This window comes from Fundulus heteroclitus, chromosome 17 (assembly GCF_011125445.2).
Source record: "Fundulus heteroclitus isolate FHET01 chromosome 17, MU-UCD_Fhet_4.1, whole genome shotgun sequence".
Lineage (NCBI taxonomy): Eukaryota > Metazoa > Chordata > Actinopteri > Cyprinodontiformes > Fundulidae > Fundulus > Fundulus heteroclitus.
The window spans coordinates 1,706,526-1,731,900 of NC_046377.1; the positions used below are offsets into that span (position 1 = coordinate 1,706,526).

At 43.5% G+C, this 25,375-nt stretch overlaps 2 protein-coding genes across 2 annotated transcripts in view; both read left to right on the forward strand.

Moving 5' to 3' along the window:
- Nucleotides 1-443: 443 nt before the first annotated feature.
- On the forward strand, nt 444-15,334 carry LOC118566567 (transcription factor ETV6-like; the record flags this gene model as incomplete). Its single annotated transcript, XM_036149015.1, has 6 exons — nt 444-630; nt 6,127-6,264; nt 11,895-12,494; nt 12,601-12,743; nt 14,886-14,986; nt 15,090-15,334. Coding segments are annotated over 6 exons (1,272 nt in total), but the record flags the coding sequence as incomplete, so codon positions are not given.
- Nucleotides 15,335-16,696: 1,362 nt separating this feature from the next.
- The window catches only part of LOC105929809 (chemokine-like protein TAFA-2), a 99,985-nt gene continuing 91,306 nt past the window's right edge, over nt 16,697-25,375 (forward strand). Inside the window, exon 1 of the mRNA XM_012867717.3 lies at nt 16,697-17,414. The gene's annotated coding sequence lies outside the window, so the exon portion shown is untranslated. The remainder of the gene's footprint in view (nt 17,415-25,375) is intronic.

A 25,375-nucleotide genomic window follows, 5' to 3' on the forward strand; every position in this document is an offset into this window, starting at 1 on the left:
TTTTTTATAAAATAACGTTTTGAGTTGTTTTCTTCCACACCCTCCCCACCTTTCAATGTGTAATTTCTTCCCCTTACCCTATCAATCTTTTGATTTTTTATTCTAACCTCTCCTCTCTCTGACTCTGTCCCCCTTCATCTCTTTTTTTTTGCTTTATCTCTGCTGCTGTTCCGTAATCACTCCCTCCTTTCGGCTTTTATCTCCACTTCCCTCAATATCCTTTTTACTGCCCTCCTTCCTCCCTGCCCACCCCCTCCCCCCTTCTCTCCTTCCTTGCCTTTCCTTCTTTCTTCCTTTCCTCCCCCTCCAGCACCACCACCTCCCCCCCATCCGTCTGCTTCTTCCAACACTGAACCCATTTTTCTTCTTCTCGTTTCCTTTCTTCTCCCGTTTTTTGTTGCCGTCTCACCCAACCCCGTCCTTATTTTTAATTATCTTTTTTTTTTTGTTCTCCATCTCCCCCTTCAGGTCTGCAGCCCGTGTTTTGGAGCCGGGAAGACGTGGCCCAGTGGCTGCGATGGGCCGAGAAAGAGTTTGCCCTGCGGCCCATCACCAGCGGCACTTTCCAGATGAACGGCAAGGCCCTGCTTCTCCTCACCAAGGAGGACTTCCGCTACAGATCCCCTCACTGGTATTCCTCTTCCCACACTTTTTGACATAGAAGCCACTCCTGACTCAGAATGTGTCAGTGAAAATGAGCGTCTACCTATTCTTTTGTGATTTCATATCCAACCAATTCAAGAAAGGTTCAATAAATTTGATTATATATATATATAATATTTCTTTATTATTTTGTCTGTAGCTGTACTGTATATCTTGTCTTTGTATTTTCTATATCTCATATATACTCTGTGTTGTGTGTGTGTATCTGTTGTGTATTACATAAATATCTATGTCTCTGTTAATTATATGTCAATGTTATATAAGTTTCCGTGATATATATGTGATATCTACCCTATGTCGCTCAGGCATCTCATTCATATATATAGTTTCCTTTCTAAGGAAACCCAGCAGATTGCATCAAGTCTCTCCAAGCAGCAGAGCCACAGGGAGTCGTCTGCATTGTTGATGGCATCGCAGCAATCCCTCATACTGAGCATGCATGAAGCACAGGGTTGACAGAGAAAAACAAAGATTTAGCCACTAGAAAAGAAACATGATCACAGACCATGGTATCCCTGGGTGGAAAGTTGTTCCAACAATTTACAACCAAGCAAAGCACGTGTGAAGCCCTACCTTACCATGCTTATCGGGGTAATCTCTCTGAAATCATCCGTTCCTGTGCATCTTTACGTTAAAGTTGCTTCTTTCATCAATCAAAACCTCAAAAATGGACAAAAGAGAAATAAATCAACCAAGCCCGCACGAGGAGGTGACGTGAGGGAGGCGAAGCAAGGTGACAGCCGAGGGGATGCGGCTGTTACAGCGCGGCAGCTGGGGGAGAGGAAGTAGGAGACGGTTCTTCAGGAAGTAGAAAGCGACCTCAACTGTTGCCCGAGCAACGCCAGCGGGCAGGCACCTGAAAATAAAACCAAAAAAACAGAGCTGATTTCCACGTGCTGTTTCTGCTGTCTGTCTTGAAGATGGGGGAAAAAAAAGAAAGAGAAGTCTGGACTGTGGAGAAGTGAGCGGCTCCACCGTGAGACGTGGCTCAGGATTAAAGACGTACAAGAAGAAACAAAGGCTCCGATAAATCAAGAAATAACATAATGGATCAATTCTTTTTTTGTTTCCTCTGGATCTAACATTACAGAATGACGCCTAACACTCGAATTAAAGTATTCCCGAGATGTCTTCTCGCTAAGTTTCAGTTTTAAACATTCTCGACATTTGAAATTCCATTTAATTGAACTGATTCTGCCGTTACGGTGGCTACTGCAAAGCCACAGTCAAGACTCCAATTGGCTTTTGACATTTTTTTTTTATCATACGTCCACTACGATTACAAGCGGTGCCCTGTGTAAAGGTGTTTAAAAATCCACCCATCCATTTATTTTCTAAAACGTCTATCCCTCATGAGGTGGCGCGGGGGTGCTGGTGCCTATCTCCAGCTGTCAATGGGCGTGAGGCGGGGTACAACCTGGACAGGTCGCCAGTCTATCGCAGGGTGTTTAAACAAATAAATCAAAGGTTTATAGCGCATGAGAGGAAAAGCAACAATTAGTCAGACTGCTAAAACAACATATTGATTTTCCCAGTGATATTAAGGTCATCTGTAACATTTATCATTGCTGTGATGCAGACCTAAAATGCTCAGAATTAATGACTCTGTTCTGCCCTATATAATTCCACCAGGCTGCTTATTTAGCCAGCCTGCGATCAGCTACTTAACTAATATAACTCTCTATAATTCATGTCACCTGCTTATAGGAAGAAAAAAAGAAATTGAGCTCGGACCTCCGGCTCTGATACACTCTGGGTCTGCCCTGGAGGAAATATTAAGTTTAGGTTTAGGCTAAAGCAGTATAGAAAGAAAGGTTTGAAACGGTTACACTTTCAGTTCTATAATTAGTTCTGACTAACGTAATGTTTTCAGTGGATCCGTCCACCTTAAATCAACATTTCTGCACTTTTTTAAATAAACAAGGTGATTTTCTCGATCAGTTTAACTTAAACTAGGTTAAAGAACATCCCCATCCCAAGCTGCACAGGCTTTGAGGCCAGCGAAGGGACGCACCTGACAGTTCACCTCATTTCCATTACAGCTGTGGTCAAAGAGATCACACCTCCTGTCAAGTAATCGATGGGAGAAAACAGATTCATGATCTTCACGGGTCATGTTAGTCGTTTCCTGGGTCACAATGTGCAATAAGTCAAATGCAAGTGAATTTCTTTACATGTCAGAAATAGTTGTTTACAGCGTGTGGTTAGTGGTGTCAGTCTAAATGCCACTTTAGGGAAGAGAAAATTATTTTTTTTCTGGCTGGTGATGCATCTATTTCCTCCTTTGTATGTTTCTAGGCGTATAGTTCCCACCAGTCTCATTCTGTACTCATTCCAAGATGGATGTTTTCCTTGTTAGGGGATGTGTCTCTGAAAGACAGTAAGGTACATCATGGTGAGCCATGAAGCTAACCCATCATCATCAGATACGGGGGAATCTTTTAATATCAGGGGTTCCTGCTCAGCCCTTAAAAAAAAAGGAACCTTTTACTTTCTGTGCACATTTTTTCTTATTTTTTATAAGCAGAGTATTTCAAATAAAGGAATCAGAGAAAAGAGCAGGAAGCAGGAATTTTCCCCACACTGTAACTGAGGGCCAGAAAGTGAGAACTGAAAGGGGAGTGTGTGTGTGTTTGTTTGTGCGTGTGTTCACCCTGGCTTCCTTTATGAGAATCATTTCCTTGTTACGGTGAGACTTGAGCAGAACGGGAGAGGCCGTGTGCCGGTGGGATCACATGGCCTGTACCTGTGGCCGCTTGTGTAAATGTTCAGTCAAACCAGGCTGAGGCTGGAAATGCTTGGGCGAACTTCCTGCTCAGGCTCTCTTCCTGCCGCCAGACTCTACTGTACGACCAGGAGAACGGTCGTTTACGCGCTAACGGCCTCAACAGTCCAGTAGATGTTTTCGGCCATATGGATTCCAGATAAAAAAAATAAGCTGCGAGTTGTTTCTCATCTCTGTTTCTGGCCTCTTATACGCCATCTACAACTGCTTTTTCATCAAATGCTCGGAATCATCTGAAGACATGCAAAAGTCGCCTTTCGAATCAAGATTTCTTTTAAAAAGGGAACAAATCTATCTAAAGCCAAGCTGCTCCGGTGAAGAAAAAGTGAAACTATCCTGTCGGACCATTTGGAAGCTGCGCCACCTGTTACATCTGGTGTGAGGCTAACAAAGCTTTCACAAATGGAACTTTAGGCAAGGCAAGGCAAATGTATTTGTGTAGCACATTTCAGTACAAACACAATGCAAAGTGATTTACATGATTAAAACATAGGGAAATAAAAGAGAATGAAAGCAAGTTGGAATTAAATGTAGAAACAAACTAAAACATGGGAAAATAGAAACTAAAACAAACTACAAAGTTGAACTAATGAGGTGTCAGTCATGTCATGCTTTTAGGCCCATATTTTTCATTATGAAATCAAACTTTCCACCCAGGGGAAAAGATTGGCCCTGGAAACTTTGCCTTTGACCCATTATACGGACTTCAGTGAGAGCAAATCTCGGTGGTGGGAGTGTTTTGCTGCTTTAGGATGTGGACGATTCGCTGAAATTGATGGAAACCTTCTGCAGAAAGAAGATCCTAAAGGGGAAAGGCTGAACTACAAACGAGACTGGGCCAGATTTCCTCCACGGTTAATGCAAAAGCTTGAGGGTAGAGGAACAGCAGTCAGAAGATCATTGGCCGTTAATATTAAAAGTAGAGGTGAGAGCTCCAAAGGATGAACGGGAGCTTCTTTGTTGCCCTGCTCTGAGCCGCGGCACAAACAAACTGCAGACGTATCTTGACTCGTCGTTGCCTTTGAAATGGCTCCTAGCATCAACGTGCTTCCTTCAGTTCCACTGTGTGTGACACCTCTCTGATCCCAGCGAGAGCTAACTTTGAGTCGGCAACATGGTCCACACCAACGGAGGGCTTCATCAGTGGTACACAGTAACGCCCAGGATGGTACGTTTGGAAACAGACTCTGTTTTTTTTAATTTCGGACTGGCCGTTTAACGGAAATGTTCCGGAGCCAGCAGCTGATTTCTAGCGCTTCTAGTTTAATCTATACCGCGCCATCTTTAGACTTTCATTGAGATGAGAAGAAAACTTTTAATGCGTCACAGAGTAGCTCAAACTCAGCCGTGGGAACGCAGGGCTTTATCAGAGTCGCCGTGCAAAACTCTGATTGAGACATTGTTACAGATTCTAGCTTTACTGGGCCCGTTTTATGACGGCAATCAGTCATTCAGAAACGAGTCGGCGTTACATTTTATTACATAAATGCTCCCAGAGCAATGAAGTGTCTCTTTAGATGCATTCCTATGTATTCCCAAATGGATTTGATAACGCATTAAGTGAGGTTTACTGCCAAAGTCCTCAAAAATCAAATGTTTCCTTTGATCAAGTCATAGTATCATAAATAATTGATATCTAGGCACCAGAATAAAGATAGAACTACGGTTTCTAGACCTGCCGCTCCATCTATAACGAGGCGCCGGAGAAATGTTTTATCTTCACATGCAGCACTGCCCCTCCCCCACCTGTTGCTGCACACATTGCTGGTCTGCTGGCAGGAAAAAGGCTTATTTCTGTTTATTTGACACCTGGTTATTGTGAGTGGGGAAAAAGGGGGTCAACGGCGTTTAAAGGGTTTTTAACATCATATTTTAGAATATGTTTGTATCGTTTGTTTGTAATGCAATGTTACTGTTTGTGATGCTGAAATTTTTCACACTTGAATTTATTACAAAGGTAAACACTAAAACCGTTAATGCCTACTAAACTCTTTCCAGTAAGCTGAGAAATAGTCAGCCGTTGATCGGTTAGAACACCAAATGAACTGACTTTACTGCAAAAACGGATCTAAAAATAAGTAAAATGTTCTTAAAGTTAGTGTATTTGTCCTTGATTTGAGCAGGTGAATAAGATTATTTGCCAATGAAATCAGTATTTTGACCTCTAAAATAGGATAATTACACATCATGCACTTGAAATACGATGATGGAGATGAATTGTTCCTATTTTAAGTGCAAAAATCTTATTCCATTGACAAATTATCTTATTTACCTGCTCAAATCAAAGACAAATACACTCATTTTAAGAACATTTTACTTATTTTAAGTTCCTTTTTTGCAGTGTTCAGTGAATTGTTTTGGTCCCAGTCCATAACGTCCTCAGAGTTTGTGTAGATTATCTAAGAACTGCCTCTCTAGTAACAAAAATAAGCCTCGTTTGATCGGCCTTGTCCTCAGTTCCCCTCCGGACTCCCTCTGCCGTTGTTGCTCAAGCCCCAGGAAGTTTGAGCAACAGCGGCAGCATCATCGGTCCGTGGATCCTGGAAAGCACAGAGGAGGAGAAGGGGAACCAGATCCTGTGTTTGACGACACCGCTTAATGTCCCATGTCATGCAGGCGTCGAAACGTCATCAGAGGCAAGCGTGATGTCTCTGGTAACCTATGGCCTTTGCTTTCTGCAGGGGATGTCCTGTATGAGCTGCTGCAGCACATACTGAAGCAACGGAAGTCCAGCGTGTTCTGCCCGTCTGCTTACTTTCCTGGCAACTCTTTCCATCCGCTGCCTGAAAGCGCCGTGCAGCACCTGAAGCTCGAAGGTCAGTCATCCAAACTCTAGTTTCAGACAGTTCTTAAAACCTACGCATGGAGAACTTCCAAATAGCTGCCTATTAGAATATTTGAAATGTAGTCTGTTATTTATTCATTTGTTTATTTATGTGAAGCCTGCCATTACCAATTACTCTTTTAGTATTGTTTAAACATAAAACAGTCATGTCAGCAAAGGTAAAAGATGTAGAAACGATTTACTGCTGGATAGCAAAATGATGCATATGAAAACATGCCTTACAGCCCATGAGATGAAAATGTGCACTTTAACATGTTCATTTCTATGAATTAATTAGAGATCGGCAGAGAAGAGCGATGAAAACGGCACCGTTTGATGCCGGAGGCGTATAATCAGACAAGCTGGGTGACACGGGGGTCAGTGGAGGCGAACAGTGGTTTTACGCGTCAACATTTGAGTTAATTATTACTACAGAGCCCTAACCCTTAAAGCCAGAACTGGTTTGACACCGTCTGATGAGGTGAGAGGACAAATGGGGTTGAGTTTACGGTAGTCCAAACTAGTTTTGAGAAATCTAGAACCTTAAGTAGGTGAAGAAAAGCACCAGAGTAAATGGCTGCGGGCCCCTGATGCCGCGCCTTTGCCCCGCCACCACTCTGCCCCAGCTAACCCATAACCAGCTTCACGCTAGAAATAATGTCAAGTATTTGGTTGCATAATAGTCTTGTTCTCTAAATGTGGTTTTAGGTTAGGGTTCTGGCCTGAGGAAGCCGCTTGCTGTCGCACACTTCTCAAAAAAAAAATCAAACAAGCCAAAGCTAGCCTGATGGTAGATGCTAACAGGTTTCTACCTGTGGTTGTTGCTAGTCTTAGCTAGGTTGCTTTGAATCTTTTACATTGCCTTGCCTGGAAAAGTTTAGGCATTCAATTCAATTCAATTTTATTTATATAGCGGCAATTCATGAAACATGTCCTCTTAAGGCACTTTCCAAAGTCAAATTCAATCAATTTAGACAGATAGGGTCAGATTATAATTGGTCAAAAAATGTCCTATATAAGGGAACCCAGTTGATTGCATCAAAGTCCCGACAAGCAGCAAGCATTGACTTGGTGAGCTAAAACATGAAGCTTAAATAACTTTGGAAGCATTTTGTGACATGTTTGTTGCTTTGCAGCAAAGTATTTGTATTTATTGTTTTATTAGTAGAGCCACAGAGCTTCCCAGAGCTCATCTTCAGCTACTGACTCCAACTCATAGTGGCAGAAATTTCCAACCAAACTAAATTAGCGCTAGTTTAAGGACACAAACTTCTCTAAAAGTCCCAGTTGCTGCCTTACCAAGCCAACCTAAACTTTTAAAGCCAGTGAGAAACTGGTTATTCTTCCACCATTCGTTGTTTGCTCGTAAAAACTTTGTTTGACGTGTGAATTTTTTATTAATTCAGCATGTTTATGGTAATACTTTGTAAAAGAAAAAATGATACGGCTCAGCGATGCTTTTGTATTGAACGGCTGTGTGCAGCCACACCAAACAAAGATGAACCTTTTACACTTTAGTTGGTACCATTGGGTCTGCAATAATTCAAATAATGTCCCATTGTTGGCTGTCATTATTCTATTGAGAGAAACTATCAGCTTAGGTGTCATTTGTATTAAAAACTGAAATCTGAAATCGGTAAATGCTGAAGTAAATAGGCAAAGTTGGAACATTTTAAAGCCAAGAAGTTTGCTAGGCAGCAGCGTGAGTCCCGTTCGGCTGCCCTGTCTGTTGGGTTCAAGGAAGTGCTGAGAAAGTCTGGTGAAATACCTGAAACGGCTTCCTGGCTCGGGTCTAAGAAAATGTGACTCTGCAACCATCGGGACCGAGGCGTAACTGAGATGTTGGCAGTAAAACCAGCTCCACCAGGAAGTGCTGCTGTGGCCAAACAATAAAGAGCGCACACAGAGTGACTGATTCACAGGCTGCTTATGAGGTTCAGCGCCACTTCGAGCGCTACTGTAAAGATTTGCTCCACCCTCCCACAGGAATCCAGCCAGCGATCACTTACATGCAGGTATGCTGGAAGCTCTGTGAAGGCCTCAGGGACGACTACCGTAGGTCAACAAGGAGATTGATTGAGAAAGCACGAGGCAGACTTCTGGTAATGGTTCAGAGAAATCAGGCGCATCGGCATTGTTTCCACACGCTGATTTCCTTTCACTCTGTTAGGCGACTTGCCAGGGAAAGAAAGCTTGGTTAAAAGAAAGAACGGTTTAAGCTCTGACCAGTGCCGCATTTACCTTTAACTGTCACTGCATCTGCTCACTTGCTCAAAAACATTTCCACATTTGGGCATTTTATCCAGTGATATGTGCTGATTGGAAAGAACCAGTAATATGCAAACCAGGGTGTAAGTCTAGAGATGATGTGGTCCAAGCTGACTGGAAAGGGGAAAACGTTGTTTAAGCCGTTGTCCAATGATTGTAGGAGAGTTGCCAGAGATGCTCCTGATACAGCAACACCATTGAAAGTCAGTTCTCACTAATACCAACACTCCTCTGTTCTTTTTCATTTCAAGCTCCACTCTGAGGGCTGATCATTTTCACCTCTTACACATTTAATGCCTTCACAGATTTTGTTGTTTTGTACCTGAACTGGAGCTGTCTATCTTGCTTCCTTTATTCCCTCCTTTCTTTACTCCTTGAGTTCTTCCCCCCCCCCCCCCATCCTTTCTGCTGTTATTTATACCTTTTGTCCTTCTTCCTTCCCTACTTGCTTACCTGTCTTACCTTCGCTGCATCAACGCAAGACAAATTTATTTGTATAGCACACGTCAGTGAAAGACAACACCAAGTGCTTTACATGATTCAAATATAGCAATATAAAAGCAGAATAACAGCAAGCTGGAATAAAATATAGAAAAATTGAAACACAATAAAACATGGGAAAATGGAAACTAAAAGCAAACACTGAAAATAGTTGGACTACAGAGTTGATGTTTCAGTAGAACTGTTTAACTTGAACAGTCGAAGGCAATCCTAAACATATGTGTTTTTAATCTTGATTTAAAAGAGCTCAGACTTTCCGCACTTTTACAGTTTTCTGGAAGTTTGTTCCAGATAAGTGGAGCATAGTAACTAAATGCTGCTTCTCCTTGTTTGGTTCTGGTTCTGGTTCTGGTTCTAAGTATGCAGAGCAGACTGGAGCCAGAAGACCTGAGTGGTCTGGATGGTTGATACACTGATAACAAGTCTGTGATGTATTTAGGTGATAAGCCATTCAGGGATTTATAGACTAACAGAAGTATTTTAAAGTCTACTCTCTGAGATACAGGGAGCCAGTGTAAGGACTTTAGAACTGGGGTTATGTGCTCTACTTTCTTAGTCTTAGTGAGGACGCGGGCAGCAGCGTTCTGGATCAGCTGCAGCTGTCTGATCCACTTTTTAGGCAGAACTGTGAAAACACTGTTGCAGTAATCAATTCTACTAAAGATAAATGGATGGATTTGCCAGGATGGACCCTTGAGGAACCCCACCAGTGATTTTTGTCATTCAGTACTTTCTTCCTTTATTACTAGTGTACTTCCTCCCTCTTGCCAGGTTCTTTCCTTGTTTCTTTATTGTGCCCTTCCTTCCTTCCTTCCTTCCTTCCTTCCTTCCTTCCTTCCTTCCTTCCTTCCTTCCTTCCTTCCTTCCTTCCTTCCTTCCTTCCTTCCTTCCTTCCTTACTTACTTACTTACTTTTTTCCTCATGTCCTTCCTTATCCTTTTATTTATTTCTCATGTCCCCCCTTCCTTCCTTCCTTCCTTCCTTAATCCCCCACGTCCATCCTCCCTCACTCATGAACCGACTCAGAGATAGATGAGGTTAAGAATAAGACTTTGCAGTTATTTCTAACATTCAAATATTTATTTCTTTAGTTCCAATAGCGGTAAAGGGGGGCGGGGGGCAGTTGCTTCACCTGGTCCATTGTTTCAGACATCTCTGGTAGTCCCTTTTGTCCCCACCAAGGGGAGTTTTCACACCTGCTTTGACAGCTGAGAATTTAAAGTCATTTTCTATAAACTGCTTTTACCTCATGAAAGGATATTTGGTCACATGACTCAGATTTTAAACTGTTGTAGTTTTTAATAGTTAGTGGGCACAAACACAGCTCTGAACCATGATAAAATAAATGAAAAGGGTGAAAGACAAGGTCTTCGAAAAAACCAGGCAATTAAGATAAGTCGGAGGTGAGGTCTGAGAATTGTTATGGCTTTGTATCTCCATGGTTCATTCTCTGAATGGTTTGTTTATGGGAACAAAATGAAGATAGGAAGGGACAAAAAGGTGGTGCGAAATGGCCAAGAGGCAAAAGGAGCCAGAGGCCCCAGTGATCACAAACACAGCAGCTTGATGTCTCCAAGCTTCATCACTGAACAGACCATCTGGACTTTATACGGCTGGTCTATTCGCCACATTACAGAGAAGTTAACCTTAACGTCCGTACACCGCTTGATGCATTTCTGAAAGTTTTCATTTACTCTTGAGGAATCTGGATGAATAAGTTGGCTGTAAATAGACGGTGATCTGCAGTGAGCAGAATTTGGGTGACTGTGTTCCAGGAAAAGGCCCGTCCCTACCTGAAGGTGTGATCTCCAGGTACTGGAAGACACTCCCATGCAGCTCAGCATGTCACCTGAACACAAAGACAGAGGCTTAACCCGGACCATGAACGTAGGATCGTCATGGAATGAGAGTGCAGTTCTTCCTTTTTTAGTGACTTTTCTTAAAGAGAGAAATTTAAACTGTTGACATTTTAAATTTCACACACACTCTAGGAACATTTTCGCCAAGGCTTAGTCTCATAGTGTGACTTCAGTGACATCTAGTGGAAGGATTGTGCGTGTGAACTCAACATGACAGGAATTCAGAAACTTACTGTAACGACAACTTTTAACTTCCCAGCAGTCTAAAAAAAAAAAAAACAGAACCAGGAACATGACTGAAACCGGAGACGCAACTCCTGCTTTGTTAGTCCTTGTTTTCAGCTGCAGGTATTAGGATGTTGATCCAGTAGAGATCAAAGATCTGCTCGTTAATTCAACTTATGCATTTGCCTTGGAAAGCTGCAGCAGAGAACACTGTTTGTTGTCAAAGAAAAACGGGCTGCGATGTAGGAGGAACCTTTGAAACGTCGCTGACAATGTTACTCTGGCTGGCAGCTGTCCAAAAAGGTGGAGGTTAGTGCTGCAACCCCTGAGGATAACTACCTTCATCAATGAAAAGCTCTTCCAATCATTCATCCAAGTAAATGAAAGCTGTTTGGCCCCTACTGACTGCCCTTCGTCCCTTCCTACCTCCGTTTTCTACGGTCTTTGTACCAGACCGCACTAGCCTTGTCTGCTCTTGCGTCTGTGTTTTAGGTGAGCCAGGACTGCACAACATGTGGAACTGCAGTTGTCGTTGATTTCCCAAACACAAAAGACTCCTTGCACGCGATGTTAGCACACTATCAATTTTCACAGGCCTTTCATCCAGTGATAAGTCACAGGCTTATCGCTAAGGAACCCAACGCTTAGTGAAGATAGCTTCAATTTCCATCTTCATTTAGTTTTTTTAATAAAGCGTGGCAGTTGCATGTTTTCCTAAAAGGCGAAGCCTGAAAATAAATCTGTGGAACCACTATCTGTCCATCCTCAGAGACGGTACGGCGGGCACCACGTGGTACAGAGCCCCTCCCGCAGAACCCGCCAACCATCGAGCTGCGGCACCGCCGATCTCGCTCCCGCTCCCCCCACAACCCGGCTCCACGGAGGTCCCCCCTGGAGCCCAACCGCCCCCGGTCCGCCAACGAAGACCCCCTCCAGACCTTCTCCCAGCTGCCCGACAGCAACCACCACCTGCCGGAGGAAATGTACCCGCTGTCCGTGTCTCCGGCAGCGCCCAACGGCCCCTGCGCCACGCCCAGGGAAGCCCCGAGCCCGGGGGTCCAGGAGACAGGCCCTCCTCGCATCATCCAGCTCATGCCCAGCACCATCCTGAACCCGTTGCTCCTCAGCCCGGGCAGGGGCGGCGGGGTCGCCGGCATGGACTTCAGGCACAGCCGCGCCGTGCCCCCCTCTCAGGTGGTGATGGAGAACGGGCGTGAGAGCAAGGTGCACGTCCACCATCACCAGCTGGCTCAGCAGCAGCAGCATCTGCTGCAGCAGCACCAGCAGGAGGAGGCGCTCTACAGGAACCACGTCATCATGCCCGTGTCTCCCCCAGAGGAGCAGCAGATGCCCATCGGGCGGATAGCAGGTGAGATCTTCCGAGTTTCCGTCCTTCCTGCTCTAACACGGGGTGAGAGTATTTCTATGGGGGCGTCCTCAGCTCAGCCCAGGTTCTACCTCTCCGCTGTTCACAGATTGCAGGCTGCTGTGGGACTACGTCTACCAGCTCCTGTCAGACAGCAGGTACGAGAACTACATCCGCTGGGAGGATCCGGACAATAAAGTCTTCCGCATCATGGACCCCAACGGCCTGGCCAGGCTCTGGGGGAACCACAAGGTAAACACAGCTTTCTGTCCTCCTCCACTGGGGCCGCCGGTCCTAACCCTAAAATCACCCCCCCGGTTTATGAGGTTTGGACTCTGGTCCATCAAATAAACAGGTCTTGTGAAGTTCAGAGATTACTCCAGAAAGCGCCAGTTCAGGGACCCACAGAGACCCACTTTTTAGCTCTGAGGAGAGAGAGGAACCAGGACTGGGGTTGGTCTAGAGAGGACCGGACCCCCTCTCTGCTTGATCCAGTCCTACCTGGGAAAGTCTGCTATATAAAGTAATAACAGCTAGGGTGCCAGTAATTACGCCTCTGGAGATTTAGATGAATGTCCTTTCAGAGACATTCTGTTACGGCAACGAAATAAGGATTACCCAAAAGTAGGGCTCCCTGAAAACTCTTAGCTTTCTTCCTTTTTTCATGCCCTGCCTTCCATCCATCCGTCCGCCCCCTCTTCCTCATATCTGTCCTTCCTTTTTTTTGGGCCTTGCTTTCCTTTCTCCCTCTTTATGTCCTTCATTTCGTCCATGTGTTGTTCCTTTGTGTCCTGCTTCCCGTCCTCATGTCCTTCCTGCCTCATGCCCTTCCTTTCTTTGTGTCCTTGCTTCCTTCCCTCTTCCCTAACATACTTTGTTTCATCCTTTCTTCTTCCCTGACGTCCTCCTTTTCCTCCAGTGCATCATTCCTTCCATTTTGTCCTCATTTCCTTCCTTCCTCCATTCTGTTCTGTCCTTATGTCCTTCCTTCCCTCCTTTGTGTGTCCGTGGGTTTTACAGCCTGTCCACTCTAGGTTATATCTGCCGTGGATTTCTTCTGAATGTTTGTTTTCTATATTAAAAACGAAGATGAAACCACTCTGATCTTTTGGAAGATGGGGTTAGACGGGCGTTTCTGCTCATTGTTCAGAGCACCTGAACCCCCAGCTCCATCCTAGACTCTTCTGGCCTCAGTTAGCATGTTCAGCGTCAACACTCGTGTTAATCCCGTTGTAAAAAGTCCAACAAGTCGACTCTGGCTTGTTTTGGAACGGTTCTCAGCAGAAAGCCTCCCATTGTCTGGAGAGGACAGCAGGTTTGCCGCGAGACGTCTGGAGTTTGGTGAAAAATGTCAGTCATGGTGGTGAAACACCTGCCAGTCACTGAAGGGACGGGCGATTACACCCCCCCACTGCTGTACGCCACACCTGAGGCACAGGTGACACCTGGATCATTACCAGGATGACTAAAAGAGAAAAGAATGGTTGAAAGTCGTGGACGCTGCTGGGACCTAATGCGCTCTGAGACCGTACCTACAGTAGATTGTGACCGCTTTGTTGCCCCTCATCCAGCAATCACTCGCCCACTTAAACCGCCTACGATGCTTGCTGCTCAGAGCTCATGAAAACACACCTCTGCAGCAAATCACCGACTTTAATGAAGCCGAGGCCACGGCCACAGAGAGGAGGTTAAGCCTCCGTGTGCTCGTCACTACACTTCATCCATTAACCCAGCTGTTTATCAATAGGGCCAAAATTATCAAGTTAAAATGGTAAAAAAAATGTAATCATTACCAGTGATTATGTTTGGATTTTTTAGTCATGTGCTGAACAATAATCTTACTGCTATATTTTAATTATAGTGTTCAGGATGTGAAGATCCTAGTAGATCCAAAACCTTCAGAGGGTTTTGCTTGTTTATTGTTTTTTTTTTATAACTCAACTGACAAATGTTCAAAAATATTAAATATTAGTTTGCTTTTAAGTAAAAGGGGATGTATAGACGTGGTTCTGTTTAGTGTGAAATTAGCAAGAAAGAGGAGAGGATTGCTGTTAAAGATGATCGCCTCGTGTTGCCCTTGACATTTTCCATCAGAAGACAGTTTCAGTCTGTTTGTAATAACTTTGCCCTGATTAAAAATAAAAGATCTCCTGCATTCAAGCCACCTGTGCTGCCGGGCCAGATGTCTATCATGCTTGAATTGCACACAGGGGCCACTTTGGATGGCCCTGCATTAAACATTATGGGTAAAAATGGGAATATATCCGGCAAATACCTTCAAAACATGTTGAATTAACCAGAAAGTGATTCATCCATCTGCTAAACTTGTAACTAAAACAGGAGTTCAGGAACCATTTGATCACTGATCCTGTCGTTGTTCACCCGGCCCCACAGAACAGAACCAACATGACGTACGAGAAGATGTCGCGAGCACTGAGACACTACTACAAGCTGAACATCATCAGGAAAGAGCCGGGGCAGAGACTCCTGTTCAGGTACCCCAGCTGCAGCCCCGACCTGGGCCCCGACCCGGGCCCCAAACCCGGGCCCCCTCACGTTCAGTTACAGACCCAGTCATGACCAACTTGTGCTCCGCAGGTTCATGAAAACCCCCGACGAGATCATGAACGGACAGACGGAGCGGCTGGAGCACCTGGAGTCGGACACAGACGAACAAATCTACATCAAGGAGGAATGCTGAAGAGCTCCAAGGGTGGGGGGGGGGAGCGGGGGGCACGGACTACTTTACTACAACCACAGCCGCCAATGCCTTTCAGAAGCAGCTTAAAAGACCCACAGCGCTGGGACGCCAGCTCCTGTTGGTCCAAGGGGAGAGAAAAATGGAATCTGAACTCTTAACAATGCCTTAGGATGATACTCTTCTGACATACTGTACAACCATTTTTTTTTTTTTTTTTTTTAAAGTGCTTTGTTTTGTCTGAGGGACGCAGCTCAGAGGACTTTAGAAGCATCTCTTTATGATTCTGTGCAGCAAAAACCAATCACTTGTGCTTATATGATTTGCTTTGGGTTTTTTTTTTTTTTTTTGTCTCTTCACATGCATTCGATCATGGAAATTTGCTATTTGTCTAAAGAAACGTGTGTGTGTGTGTGCGTGTGTGCGCGTGTGTGTGTGACAGGATTGTTTTCACCATGGAATAAACGTTTTTGATCAAACTCTTAATGCGGCGCACTCAGCTGTCTTCTTAAGACCACCCAGCAGCTGGCTCTGGTGGGTTAGTAAGTGACTGCTGTCTCCTGAATATCCTCACGGTGGCAGTAGAGGACAACTTTTGGAACAGAGGCGCCAGGTGCAGGTCGCAGCTTTCCGTGCTTTCTCATTTCACTGTTCCTAATTAAAAAAAAAACAAAAAACGCCCCTTCGCCTTTTACTCAGTCACAGGACAGTCAGCCACGCGTTTTTATTTATTTTATTGGGACGAATACAGAGTGGTGCCTGACTGGAAGGTGTCATAAAATTATTTAGATGCATAATACGGATAATATATGTTTTAATAGATATCAGGCCAGTTACAAATTATAAGTTCTGTAACAGCTAGGTTGTGGATTTTTTTTTTTTTTTTTAGGAAATCTAACAGAGTAACTCGTCCTTTCAGCTAGGTTTGATTAAAGGAGATTTACAATGACAAGCTTTGGTTCCATAGCTCCAAGATCAGTTTATATGAAGCTGCCAAACAGCCAACAGGAGGGACAACATTACTGCTCAACTTCGCTGCATCTAAAATAAATCAAAACAGCAAGTTTGCTATAATTTTAGGTATTGCGCCAAACGTCGCAAAAGTTGGAAATTCATTCAAGCTGTAGTGTCTACTTCACTCCAGCAGGGGGCGGGAGCCTTGCGCAAGGGCCAAAGTACCCGCATGTGGTGAATCTCATTTGACTTCTGAAGGCACCTGGTTGCTTTGGTTTTTATTCAGGTAGGGATAAAGAGCCGCTGAGAACACACGCACGCCAAGGTGTTCAGATTTGTATTTGAAAAGAAGCAAAACCTAAAAAAAAAAAATAACGAAATAAAATAGAATAAAACTCTACCTGTGGTTATAAAGTCAGAAAACTTACACATTTAAGGGATAGCTTTGCAAGGCTCCGGATTTTCCGCTTCCAATCCAGTGCTGACAGGTGGCGCTGACAGCACAAGCTTGATTCATAATGACAAGCTTATCATTTTTTGCTCCATTGGCAAAGCTTCATTTATCATCCCTGATTGACTCCCGGCTTTCACCTGCTGGTGCCACAGTGTGACCACGGTCTTCAGCTTGGTCCTGAGCACTGCTCAGTCTGATTAGTTTCTGGGGAAGCGCTGCAGAATCCTCTCCCAAAGTAATCTGATTACTGGAGCGGCGGTGCGCTCCGGCGTCTCCATAAAAGTTGGTGCGCGCAGCGCCGAGCTGTCAGACTGCGAAGATCCGCTGCAGAGCATCCACCTCCGCCGGGGCTAAATGCAGAGACCCGGATACGTCACGCTTTGATTATTTATTTATTTATAATTTTTTTTTTTGCGTGCGTTGATTGTCAGAAAGCTGCCGGGTGTTGATCACGACCCCCCTCCTTTCCCGTCCGAAGGCGCACCGACAGGACGCAAATCACGCAGCTCCAGCGTGGACTTAACGGAGCTGGGACACGAGCAGCGCGGGTTGGGACTGCGATGGATCAGACGCTCTTCTTTTAGAAAAAACCCAGATCTCACTGCTGAGGTGCTTCGCTTTCACCTGGAGGTGCTCGTCTCTCTCTCTCTCTCTTTACATAAATAAAAGACAAGACGCCGCTCCCTCGGTTCGCCCTTCCGCCCGTTCTGGATGCAAATGTCTCCACATCGCAGACGCACAGCTGGATTGTAGCGGCCGCCCCTGCAGATGGTGTAAACGGGCGTTAAGGTGCGGGAAGGGAGTGGGACAAAAACAGGTAAGGCTTCCCCGTCAAAGCACACCGACTTCTCATTTTCTGCAAATGTGTTAAATGTGTTGGTTTTCCTGGAGAGCTGAGGTAATGTCCGCCCTGCGCGCAACCAGAACGCACGCCCGGAGGCAGGCAAAAATAAAAACAGCCGTCAAAATGCAATCAAAGCCAAATAAATAAAATAAATAAATCTGATTTTATTCAAATATGTACACGAAATATCAATTAGATCGTCTCTAACTGAAGAAACGCAGACGGCTTTGTATTTAGCACTGCCTCGGGCTTATAGTTGCAGCAACTTGCAGGCAGAGACGTGGAGTTCAAGTTGCAACACTGGAGTCAAATATTGTCTATGGCTTTCCCGAGTGCGCCTTTCCAAGTTTGCTTTAATCCACTGGATAAACCAGAGCTGTCCTCCTGGGAGCCCCCCTGCGTGTTTATCCAGCCAGTCAACCCGAGCTCAGGCTGGATCAGGGAGCCAACCGAGGTTAACAAAGTCTGCAGCTCGGCTCTGCGAGCAGGTGTGTGTGTGTGTGTGTGTGTGTGTGTGTGTTTGTTTAAATATGAAGGGAACCCCCATCAGGATCACATAGAGAGATGCTTGCAGAGGCAAATCTAAAAAAATAACAAAGTTGGAAACCTGGCGATGATGGTTTTAGGGTGCCACAGCAACAATTTTGTGAGCTTTATCATGCTCCTGTTAGATGTACAGCTCCCTCTCAGGACATTTTTTTAAATCAATAAAAAGTCAGTTTATTTAAGTGATTTAGTTCGAAAAGCAGAATCCGAGCACTTTAATGGTAAGCTTAGTGGAAGGAAAAGGTGTGGTAGAAAAGGTTCGCCCTCTGAGCAAAGATAACTGCAGCCTAGAGAGGATGGTGAAGCTAATTCCTTTCCAGACCTGACTTGGGGTAGATTCACAAGGAGTGGACTGCAGCTGGAGTCAGAGCTTCATGAGCAGATACACACACACACAGAGATGCTTTTAAAGAAACCCGGGCTTGGTGAGCAGCTCCACAGAGCCTCAGGATGCTGCCCTCCATCCCGCTCTGCATTGATGCACTAATTCCTGCTGGCAGCAGAGACTCCACACAACATGGAGAGGTGGTGTATTAAAAATGTCACTTTACTGGTGTGAAAAAAGAATGATCAGTATGAACAAATATGTTTGTACGAATCAGTTTAACGTCAACGTTTTACCCTTTTTTTACTTGAAGTATTGGGGAAAACAATTACTTTTCAAAAATATTCTATAAAATTGAGCATGTATAGAGGTAGAAATAACAGAAAAAGGCCCACTACAACGATGCAGCCAATTGTCCGAATATCATCAAATGTTTCAGTCATTTCAGAATTAAAATGATGTAAGCTAAAAGAGACAGAAATACATCACAAACAGCTTTTTAACATTGTAATTCTAATGCTAAACGGATTAAAAGCTAATCATTCAAAACTTTATTTATTTTTTTTCATTTTGTTGGGTGATATTTAATATTCTTCAAAGTTATATTTGACATTTTGAACTCCTATTTCTAAAAGCAGGACCCCCCCCCCACCCCCCCATACCCAACGATGCTCATACCTAATGAGCATTCCACGTCACTGGATGCTCATTGGGTTTTTTTGTAGGTGATTTTTATCAGGCTGTGACCTCTTGCATTCAGTCCCAGCTTAAATAAATGGGTCCTGTGATGATGCAATGTGCAGCGGCAGCGTGGTTCAGATGGGCCCGCTTCATGTGTCGCCACAGACGGCTCCAAGAAGGGTTCCGGAACATCAGAACTAAACGGCATGATAGAACTCCAGGAGCTTCATTGCCCTGTTATGTTATGTAGAGGAGGCGGGGGGATGGACTTCAAAAGGGCCTGCCGCGAAGGACAAGAAACGACTATAAATAGAATAAGTGGATGACAGGTAGATGGGAAATTAATAGACAACTGTATTTTGAATGTTTAAAATATGAATAAACAAACAAAAAAAAACATGGTATCAAAATCAACCCATGAAAAGACGTGAAAAGCAATGTTTGTGGCTTGCAACACACCTATATACATATGTACAGGATTTAATCCTTTAAACAAATGGGAATAAGAAAAAATATGGAAAAGTATTTATAAGAATATATATACAGTCACATATAACAGTTCCAGCTGTATCTACCTGCTTTGGAATGAGCTAGAGTCGTATTTTGAACCAGGAAATGTGTAGACAACTGTATCTAATAAAGTAGAATAAAGAAATGTAGCAACTCCTTTGAAAGCGTTTTCTCTGAAGTTTCACACAGTGGTGGCAGTTTTGCACGGGCAGCATTGGTTTTGCACACGAGCGGAAGCTTTTCGGGAGGATGCCTCAATCAAAGTGATGTGACAAAAAGCGCTGCGTCTGAGTTCAGAAGTCGAGCGAAACGGGCGGTGAAATTAATCCAGAAAGGAACTCAACAATGTGGTTGAATTTTGCTTTTAGGAGCTGCGTATGAAATAAACGTCTATAAAAACCAATTACTGCTGCAATTACTCTTCACAGCTTGTCTCCGGCACTAACTCAACTTCTGTGCACGCTCCCTGCTAACTGCAATTACCAACGAGTCTGGTATTAAATATGAAGTAGGAGCAGGCGATGTGCACCGGTTGCTCTACTGGAGAGAAAGGTGCCCGGGTTCTTCAAAGCGAGGCCCGGGTCAGCAGTAGAACCTCACGGTACGATAACCTGCAGTTCAGCTACCATGGTCCTATTCTACTTAAGACAAAAACAACAGCAAAAAGGTGATTTAAAATGGGATTTAATTGTTTTTTACATAAAATAAAAAACCAACAAATGTACTTACTGCTGCCAAAATACTCAAAGTGTGTATTATTACAGTTATAGTCTTTTTTTTTATCTATAAAGTATTGGCTAAATTCACTTTAGTATAGTGTTGTTCTTTCAGCCAGCTGACTGGCAGTTTGTAGTAACGGGTGGGGGAGGGGGTGCATTAAACTACGCCCCCTACAGCCGGAGAAAACTCACGTGACTCTGGGGTTTTATTCAAAACACTTTAAACCGCAGGACCGGTCCGATTTAAGCAGTGGTGATGCTGTTATTTACGGAAACCGCGGCAACAACATCAGCTTCAGCCTCTGCTCGCTGTAAAAGGACCGGCAGTGGAAACACCACGGCATATGCAAGTCAGGAACCTATAACGCTGTTTTTACGTATGTCAGAAAAGCAATTGTTGCAAAAATACTATACGACATTGATTTTTACAAATATAATCATTCGGTCATTTCTTTATTCTGTTTCAAAGAAAAGATTGGATTTATTTACATAAATAAATCCAACCCAAATGGTTTCGTCCAGCTGACAGGCAGTGTGCAGAAACAGCAGGGGGAGAGGGGAGTACTGCCCTGCCCTATCCTCCACACCGCGAAAACTCCAGTCACTGCTCTACTTCTTTTTTTTTTTTAGACCAAATAAAGGATTTTCTATCAGAGAAACGATATGATGCGATCTTTCTGCCGTTTTGAGACCGTAATCGCCAAAGACCTCAGCAAACAGGCCTGTCCCTGCTTTAAACGTGAGTACGACCGAACCCGACATTGGCTTCTTTTTAGCTTTGGATTTTCTCGTTGAGAGATTCCTGGTCACAAGTTGGATTTTTAAAAAAAATGTTATTTCAATTACCTTGTCCAATCTTATGTTACTTTAAGACGGCCTTACATCAAGACACGAGCCACTGAATGAGTAGTTCCTCGGGACATGTAGACTGCATTTCAGCCCATCTATCCACTTTACTTCTTTCGCTTTATTTTTATTTGAGTACAGGACTGTCTCAGAAAATTAGAATATTGTGATAAAGTTCTTTATTTTCTGTAATGCAATTAAAAAACACGAAATGTCATACATTCTGGATTCATTACAAATCAACTGAAATATCGCAAGCCTTTTATTGTTTTAATATCGCTGATTATGGCGTACAGCTGAAGAAAACTCAAAAATCCTATCTCAAAATATTAGAATATTTCCTCAGACCAAGTAAAAAAAAAATGATAACAGCAAAACTAAATCAAACATTTGAAAATGTCCATTAATGCACTCAGTACTTGGTTGGGAATCCTTTTGCACAGATTACTGCATCAATGCGGCGTGGCATGGAGGCAATCAGCCTGTGGCATTGCTGAGGTGTTATGGATGCCCAGGATGCTTCAATAGCGGCCTTTAGCTCATTTGCATTGTTGGCTCTGGTGTCTTTCAGCTTCTTCTTCACAATACCCCACAAATTCTCTATGGGGTTCAGGTCAGGGGAATTGGCAGGCCAATCAAGGACAGTAATGCCATGGTCAGTACACCAGTTACTGTGAGAATCTGATGTCGTCTCTTAACCACTACCATACTTGTGATTTAGTTTACTGAACCAAGCTGAGTGTTTTTCAAGGCTCAGGAAACCCTGCAGTGTTTCCAGTTAATTAGACCATTCAAGTGATTAGTTGAATAGCCTACTAGTATACTTTTTCACGATATTCTAATATTTTGAGATAGGATTTTTGAGTTTTCTTCAGCTGTACGCCATAATCAGCGATATTAAAACAATAAAAGGCTTGCGATATTTCAGTTGATTTGTAATGAATCCAGAATGTATGACATTTCATGTTTTTTAATTGCATTACAGAAAATAAAGAACTTTATCACAATATTCTAATTTTCTGAGACAGTCCTGTAAATGTACCTGGCGACATATTTTTAACCATCTGGACTGTTTATTGGCCCCTAGCAGGGCCCGCTACCTGCTCCTATCAGCAGACAACTGGCAGCTGCCGCCAATGAGTGGGATTTGGGGCTCCTGGCTAAGATCAGACGGACCCCCTCCTAACCTATTGGACTGGGTAAAACGGTGGCGTCCGTCCGGCCGGCCAGCTCCGTGTAGGTCAGCCAATGTCACCTTTGTTTTTTTTTTTTTTTCTCTCCCTGACCGGTTCTGCGACCTCTTCCCCGGTGCAGTCTCCTCTTCATTGATCCAAAGCTATGACACGCAGGCTTCATGGTCCGCTGCCCCTCGCAGACCAGGGCGACTTGGCGCCGCCTGCGAACAGCTGTGACACGAGCAGCAGGGGGCCTGAGAATTCGGCTGTCTTTTTTTTTGGCTGTTTTGTTTTCCTGCAATTTATGAATTAAAAAAAAAACTTTGCACAAAAAAAAAAAAAAAAAAAAAAAAACCTCACCTGGCCGGAAATACAAGCAGAAGCGATTCATCTATCCCATAAAAAGCAGCTTTGTAGATCACAGAAAATAAGCCTACTTTTTCTCGACATATGTTTTCTCGAGAAGCTTCTGTATGTACAACCAAACTGAGGGTTTCATGTTTAGCGCGCCGTGGGCTTGTTGGTGCCCCCTTGATGGGGGGGCGTTTGGTGCCACCCCCTCCTGGAAACCAGCTGATTGGCACCTCTCTATGGAGGTGTTTGATTGAAGTTTTTTTTAGCTCCCTCTTCCTTGTTTGTCTTGCCCTCCTTCCTTCCTCTGTTCTAATTTTAAGTCAAATAATAGAGCGACTGAATGAACAGGAGCGCTGCAGAAAACAGTAAAAAAAAAAATGAATAACAGCAAAAACATAAAAAATCTCTGGAATGTTTTTGCCTTTATCGTCATCTTGTGCTAATAGTCACAGTGCAGCTGTCTCTAGCTTGTACATTTGGTCTTATATGGAGTGACTGTTCAGTATAAAGTGGTGATGACAATCTCTACATGTGTATGCGACACATCTGGAAAGGTGTGACAGTATGTTCACAGACTCTGCTTGGTTTGAGGGAACTTGTGAAGGTACTAAACGACGATTCCAGCGGTAGCTACGGCTCCATTTCCCAACAAAGACGGCAAAACCTACGGGAAAGCTACAACGTTTATCCCATTTTTTTATTTTTAAACTGCCCACAAGCTCTGATAGATTTCTTCTTCTGGAAAAAAAAGTTAGTGCATGTCGCTGTTGCAGGGACAGGTTACCAGCGAGGGTTTGAAAAGTTACAGTTTCAAAGCTGTGCACTGCCAGCCAGCTGGCTAAAAAAAATATATGATTGCATTTTTTTCCCTCAAAATATAAGACACACAAAATTCTCCTGTATGAAAACATTGCCAGTTGCTCAAAACACAGACCGTCATGGTGTGGAAACTAAAGGGTGAGGGCTGCCTGTGGCTTTGTGGTCATGCTAACATCGGGTACTCTTCGAGCAATTAGCCTAAACCGTTACTAAAAAAAAAAAAAAAAAAGAACATAACGTGAAAAAGGTATTTTGTCCCGAAGACTACGAGCAAATTTAACAGAAGTTTACAATCTGTTTTTTCTTGATTCCGTTAAGTAAATGCTATTAAATAGCATTAGTTTAGCCATGCTATTTGAGCAGAGGTGGGAATTATTGTAACTACTTTGCTTTAAACGGAAGCAATTTGATTTTTGTCGTATATTTCCATTTAATTATTATTTTTTTTACCAGGATGAATTGAAACCTTCACATTTTGCTCAATGTTGCTGGATTGACGGAATTAGGACGCAGGATCTGCCGGAGAATTGGCCTGATTAATTGATCGTGATCAGCACTGTGATTGTTTTTTTTTTCTTCGTATTCATTCAGTCAAACAAAGTTAAAAACTCTCGCTAATTTCTGTTTGTAAAAAGCGGCACACACTGAGAATTTAGGATTTTTTTTCTTTAGCTTAACTGAAATGAAATGAATGTAATTGTTGTATAAATGGGTACTAAATCTAGTAATTTCCTGGTTTTCTGTTGGATTCATGTTTTGTCATGGGTTTTATGTGTTGTAGTCCTTCATAAGAAAAAAAAAATGGATTTGGTCAGAATGGTTAACCTGCAGGCCAAATCCACAAAGAAAACTGGAAATGGGTCTAGTGAGATTCTCATACCTGCCCATGGCTCGTTTCTTTTAAAATCTCTGTGTTGCTCCTGCCTTCTCAGAGGAGGGAACGATGCACTGACAGGGACACTGACAGCAGAACCACGCTGGATGGTTCTTCCTGACATCTGGTGGGCACACGCAGCAATCCCTTCCTCCATAAACAGAGCTGGAATACCCAATCCCGCCCACATCTATGTCCCCGCTTAGTTAAGGGATTTTCTTTCACTCAGGATTTTTTTCCATGAAATCTCTGACTAGCTCTGCGTCGCGTGCTTGGAAAAGGCCTTCCAAGCACGTCTAATGTTCTTGTCTCAGTCGGAGAACTTAGTTAACCCCAGCTGGGAATCACCAGCGACACGACATCCTAACCTGCTTGTTTTTGTTTCTGTCTATACAATCCTTTAAAGGTTGCACCGATCTTGCACAGGTCTGCAGAGATCAAAGAGTTTTTTTTTTTTTTTTTTTGCCGTTCCTTTATTCGTCTGTCTTGAAGCAGAGCGAACATAAAAGTCAAATTCTGCCTTGATCATATTTCTGCTATCCTGACACTGAGAATGAGGGTAAACAAGGTGGAGAGCCCGTTTGTCACAGAGTCTGCCCGTGTGGCAGAGGCTGGCCCTCTCAAACGCCAGGAAAAAACTACTTTTTATGAAAATTATTTACACTTTTTTAAATTAATTAAATGGATCCGATATTAAATGTTGGAACTCATTTAAAGAATTGAGGGATAACAGCAAGACTGATTAACGTTTTATACAGATCTCCACCATTTGGTATAGTTAAAGGTAGAAGCAAAATATAAAGCAAAGAAAGTTTAAACAAAAATAAAAGAACATACAGCAATAAATGGTAAACTAGCATGCACAAATGGTTTCTTATAGTGAAAATAAAATGACCCCATTTGTTAAACAGCATGGATGTTTAAACTGAAACGATCTCCATGAATTGAAGCGTGTTAGTTTTGCTCTCAGTTGCAGATAAAATGAGGAGGATTAACTTGAACGGGACACAAATGGGGAAAAAGTCATGTCTGCAAGGAAGGCCGCGGTGTTTGTGCTGTGCTGCCGTCCTTCTCCGAACTGCCCT